General features: G+C 35.0%; 1 protein-coding gene across 13 annotated transcripts in view; it reads right to left on the bottom strand.

The window, feature by feature from the left end:
• Positions 1–1,106: 1,106 nt before the first annotated feature.
• Positions 1,107–6,000, bottom strand: part of mtmr3 (myotubularin related protein 3) — a 155,531-nt gene continuing 150,637 nt past the window's right edge. For 11 of the 13 annotated variants that reach the window (XM_070887752.1, XM_070887754.1, XM_070887751.1 and 8 more), the window contains 2 exons: positions 5,472–5,498; positions 1,107–3,272 (listed from right to left, as the gene is read on the bottom strand). In XM_070887752.1, coding sequence (XP_070743853.1) covers positions 3,101–3,272; positions 5,472–5,498 — 199 coding nt within the window. In that variant the 3' untranslated portion in view covers positions 1,107–3,100. The remainder of the gene's footprint in view (positions 3,273–5,471; positions 5,499–6,000) is intronic. The other 2 variants (XM_070887756.1, XM_070887766.1) reach the window with 1 other exon arrangement.

Below are 6,000 nucleotides of genomic sequence, written 5' to 3'. Positions count from 1 at the left end.
ATGGGTGTCATTCATTACATGTCAACACAAAGTGTACTGAAATTTATTGTATTCAAAAGTAAAAAGGTTACCGTGAAGTTTACATTATATGTTCCTTCATAAAATAAATGCAGTATAATAATTATAAAGCAGAAATTCTGCTGTATGACTGCTGATAAATCAATCAAGACTTATTGCTTGATGTGCAAGTATTACAGATAGGCATTTCAAGATTGTGGGTTGCAACACGAGGCCAAAATAACTGTGCCAGTGGTCATGCATTCAAGCTGTTAAGTGCAGGTACTTTCTATATCATTCTGATGGCCAAGTGAAAATAAGAATCCTTAACATAAGGTTAGCCTGTGGACCAAATACCTTGATTACTGCAGCCAAGAATTTTCTGAGACTAGATATGACAAGCTGCTTTGAAAGCCAAGTGGCAGCAGATTGCCCATTCTCTCAGCCACACTATGTATGTGGCTGGGAGGGTGAAGTGGAAATCAGAAGAGAAGAAAAACTGGGTCAGCATTGAAGGGCACAAAATCTTCAAAAAAGCAGAATTAAGATCATTGCAATACTTTTCATTCAAACAACTTATAGTACAACCAGTAATAGGGTTAAATCTTCCAACTTGAAGAAAACACGTGGCTTCTTAAACATTCATTTAGTTAATGTATCACCATAAGCTGCTCAGGCACTTTATTCTGCTACAATGACTTATCCACACTATACCATTCAACAGAAAAGGCATCCGTTTTTAATCAAGGTTTCTAGTATGTTAATATATTAAATTATTTCTGTGCCTCCCTCTCCCCAAAAGCAAAAGTTATACTAATGAAATAGGTGAGTGCAGATTATCTAATTAGGTAAATTGCTAACCCGGTTTTGAAATGTGGACAGTATAAATAATCTTCATCCCTCTAAGTGCATGATTATGACATATATGAAACAGCCAATGTTCTCTATTTGTACCAAATGCATTATCACAAACAGTCAATTCAAAACAGGCAGCAAATCATTACAGAATCACTTTTGTTGATCTGAAAAGCTAAGTGTTTCAGCTTAGTCTAAAATAAAGCAGCAATTAAAAAAAAAATCAGGCTTCAAATTTGAGATAAAACACCGTATATGAAAATGACAAATTTATTCAGATTTAAATAAATCATTCTGAGGCTACAGAAGAGTATATGCCATGAAAGCTTACAAACAGGTAAGCACTACATTTTCCACACCAGCTTTGTGGCATCATTTCTTAAAGCAATTAAAGTCTGGCTTTAAGTGCTACTTTACAAATTCCACTTGAGTGTACAATCAGAAGTATCTACCATTACCACTGAAGGATAACAGTCACTTAAACAAAGGATATGAGGGGAAAAACAGATCAGACTGTTCAAAATAAGTTTAGCAGCATTTTAACTTCAGTTCCAAACCCCAGAGGATGTTACTTTGTGTATTCAACACATTCAACTTGTGTGAAATCAAGCACCAGGATGAGGTGGATTCTTAATTTCAAGTCCCACATGAAAAAACTACAGATTGTAAGTAAAGATGGCATTATATTAATAAAGCAACTAATGTACTGATAAAGTGCAGTCTCTCATATCAGCTTATCACTGAAACAGCTTTTAACGTGAATTCCGTGTGGTTAGTCATATTACTCGGAAAGTCCTACTGTGGTGTGGCAGGCTTATAATATGGATTTTTTTAGTATTTAAAAAAAAATGCAGAAATGATTCCAGAATAAATCAAAAGCACAGCTCTGGTAAAATGCCTAGCTGCAATTTGCATTAATACAGTTGAAACTGTTATTTCCTGTTTGTTACAAACATCAGTTGCTGTTATGTCCCTAAAATGGACCTTTCATGCCTCTTGGTGGTGGTGAAAATGTGGCTGATATGAAGATATTTTGCAATCCAAATTGTGCTGCAATGATTGTTGTTCTACAACTGAAGAATTAAAAAAAAAAGAGGGGTGCGGGGAAAGAGCTTGCGTAAAATGCACTAAATGATTACCTTACAGCTCATCATTCTTAATGACCCAATTATGAGGTTAAATTTCAAAGTTAAGTGGGGGAAAAAAGCACTTGGTGTTTTTACCTGTATATCCAACTGGCCCACATTTTTTTTAATTAAACACTGCTCATCTATTAATAACAAAGTAACAAAATTGGTAAGAGTTAGCATAAGCTTCATACAAATGCTAAACTTTTAATTTTCTTTACATCCTTGAAAAACGCCTACAGCACTTGCTGCTTTTTAAAACAAAATTGGAAAAAACATCTCTATTCACGGTGGGGGCAAGGAGCACTTATGTCTTTTAGGAAAGAGTGCTATATAGCTAGCAACAGCATTTTGTCCTCTTTATATATGAAGAAAAAAATAAAAAAAGTGCTTGCATGAAAATAAAATTAAATGACAAGTAAATGTCAAAATATGCATTTAAAACACAAACCCAGAAACCCGTATCATAACCAATGGCACCGATCCAGAACTTCTCATTTCTTGGCCTCCTAACCTTCATTCGTATTTCAGAATCACTGCAGAAAAAGGTTAATTCACCAAGCTCAAAAGAAATCCTGCTCCAAATAGTAGACAAACATGTTTGAGCTTACAATACATCGTGTAAACAAAGCTTAAAATATCTCATTCCTTCAGTGCCCATCAGTTCACTGTAAATTCATTTTGCTGTAACTTTAGGGCATTTATAATACTTTCTGTACATGCCGAAAACTCAATTTGTTTTGTAAATAAAAAGGAACATAATTAACACTGATCAATTTTAAGATTTAACATATTCAATTGAGCATGTAGAGGGAGTAGTGTGTTGATGCAACTATCCAACAAAATTTGCTTACCACTTCTGCAAGTCTAAGGCCTTTGGTTAATACAGTAATATACTGCACTGCCCACTCTATTCCAATCACCACAAACCACCATAAATAAACTTCCAACAGCTTTAAGTTACTCCATCCAAATATGTCTCCATCCACCACATCCTGTTAGAACTTCCAAGCAATACTGTGCATTCAGTCCCATTTCAAGTGCACAGTAACCCAAAGTGCTTGGCTTCTTGTACACCGTCCCATAAATGTGCGTGTTTGTGGGAGGAAAGGCATTGCCTTTTAGTTTGAAGTAGCTGCAATGGGTTTGTCCAGTTCTATGTCCAGCGAGGACCCATTGGGCTGAAGGCTGCTGTAGCAGGATTTACAGACACGGCTAGGCTCAAAAAGCTGCTGACTCGGCACTGGGATCTTCTGGTTGCAACAACTTGAGCAAAACACATTCCCACAATTCCTTTGAAGGAACAAATAGGCAGATTGTTAATTAAAATTTTGTTTCATCTATTTATGGTCAACTTGTCAAAACTATAGGGTTATTTCACAGATAAACATTAACCAAGTTCAGTTCCTAAAAATAAAGGGTTTAGCGATTGAACAATAATTAGTGACTTTGCATGCTCAAGCTTTGTAGTTGCTAAACACTTGCATTAAAAGAAAAATGAATACAAACGTAAACAATTTCTTGAGTAAAACTATGATCCTCATTTTCAAACTAGTTATTCAGTAAAGTACGTAAAGCCCAGTGTTTAAGTATTCCTCTTCTGGGAATTCTGAAAATATCTTTGTGGTAAAGCTGTTCTTCAGCAGATAGAGATAGGAAGAAAGACTTGTATTTATATAGCGGACATCCCAAAGTGCAGTCACTGTTGTAATGTAGAGATTGCGGCAGCCAATTTGTACGTGAATGTATAACATTAATTTTACTTCCTGGAGGAGGTTGTGATTATTTATAGCATAACTAGTAGTAGAGTAACCATACTTAGCCATAACAAAATGCAATTAGCTGGTGCAAAGTGCAGCAGAAGTAAGCAGAGGTGGTGCCTAATGAAGAGAAGAAACAGAAGGGAAACATTCATAGGAATTAGATGCGAGTAAAAAAGGACTAATGTAATAAAGGGGAGCGATTTCACCACAGGGATTTAGTTTCTTTAAATTTAAGCAAAATATAAAATTTTATTTCATCATTATAATTTTCGATGTGTAATAAACTTCCAATATTAGATGTATCCTGGATTCATAAAGCAACCCAGGAATAATATTCAACAATGCAAAACTTGTGAATGAAATTAACAGTTCAGATCAGTACTTAGAGTACAGGTCCAGTAACTGGTCAATGAGTTTACTACCAAAAGGCGAAGTCTAAATGTACTCCAGTTCACGAGAATTGGAAATTGAATTTATTGTGGATTACAAACATAGGCTTTTCATGAATAGCCAGTGATCAGTCACTGGATAAAGCGGTCTGACATGAGGCAGCATTTTGCAACTTCAAGTGGCAACTTTGTTTCAAATGAAAGAGTTTTAAATTTCAGAGATCCTTCCCACCCTGCAACTGACGTGAAACCTAACATTTTCCAAAGCTTCTTTTAATTTATAGGGGGCAAAAAATTGAACTTCAAAAGTACAATTGTGTAAACTTTAGTAAAATGTTTTACCCATTCATTTTTTGAAGTTTTCAATTTAAATCACTTTATACACCTTGCACATCCTTTATATTAGATGTGTCACTTACACATTTTTATGTAGAAAATGTACAAATAGCTGACATGGTTTGCAATACATTTAAGAAATTAGGTCCAAAGTTTTCATTACATAAGATATTGGGTGGTTAAATACTCAAATCCACAATTATTTTAAATCAGACTACAATTGTTTTAATGGCAACAATGATTGTATGTCAGTTATTCATTTTGTATACAATAAAAAGGGGAAAGTCACACTACTACAACTAACAAGTAAAACTAAAATATCTATTTAGAAGATTAACATGCAGTCCACCAACATCCATTAGCCTTTTAAAAAAATATATAGAAAGTTGAAAGGAAAAACTTTTCAAAGCCAGTCATGAGTAAAGGCAGATAAAGATATTTTCCTGCTGGTAACCAGGATACTATAGCTTCTTAATTAGATCACAACACTGAGAAAAAGTGCAAGAAAATTACATAGAAAAGAATAAACCACCATATTCATCATTGTATGGATAAACCAAGGTTTAATAACTGCAATGCCATACAGAAGAAAGTCCATGCATGGCACAACCTTGGTTGTCAAACGGATTCAAAGCATAATGCGATGAAATGTCAAAATATTATGTGTGTTGTAAACTTAAAACAGAGAAAAATTGAAAAGGCTTCATTTAATGTGATTAAATGTATGCAATGGGCAGGGGTGATAAATCCAGGTATGTCAATCTGTTTTCTGTTCAGCAAATTGCATAATTTTAAGCTGAGGTGGTGGCTCATAAGTGCCCTGATAATCCATCGAATTGGGCACAGTTCTTTTTTGAACTTCTAATTAATTTGAATTTAATCAAAGTATGATCTCAAATTGCTTGGGATGTTCAGCTTATAAGGCACAAGTAAATGTTTTTAAGTCAACATCACCAGGATATGAAGACAAACAAGAGACAGAGAAGACTGTTGAAAATGCTCACCATGTGTCATCAACAGGCTCCCTGTCCCTGCAAGACGGAAAAAACAGCTCAGAGGGAAACTAACTAAGGAAAAGGTGCAAATCAGCAGGGTAACAGCGAGGGGATACAAACAAATGAAAAATATGCTGCAACTTTACAATGAAAGAAGCATATTGGAAATAATTCAGTTACTTTACCAATCATATCAATCTTATAAGAGGAAGCTTAACTCTATTTAGACAAAAAACTTCAACAGAAGCAACACTCAGAAAAATCCCTTTCAAAAAGAATATTTATATAATGTTCACTCTAAAAAGTTGTCAGTGTGTCATGAAAGGAGCATAAGCAACCATCTTGCATTTATATAGTGCCGTCTAATATAGAAAACATACCATGGTGCTTTAAAGGAATATATCGGCACTGAGCCAAAGTGGGGGAGTCCGAAAGTATGACTGAAATCCAAGCTTTGAAAAAGGTGTTTAAAGACAGGAAGAGTGGAAGTGAAGTGAGGGGGTTTAAGGAGAGTTTTAGAGAGCAGAGCTGAGATAGC

The sequence above is a fragment of the Pristiophorus japonicus genome, chromosome 8 (assembly GCF_044704955.1).
Source record: "Pristiophorus japonicus isolate sPriJap1 chromosome 8, sPriJap1.hap1, whole genome shotgun sequence".
NCBI lineage: Eukaryota > Metazoa > Chordata > Chondrichthyes > Pristiophoridae > Pristiophorus > Pristiophorus japonicus.
Note: the sequence above shows the minus strand (reverse complement) of the source record. Positions and strands in the feature narration are given on the sequence as shown.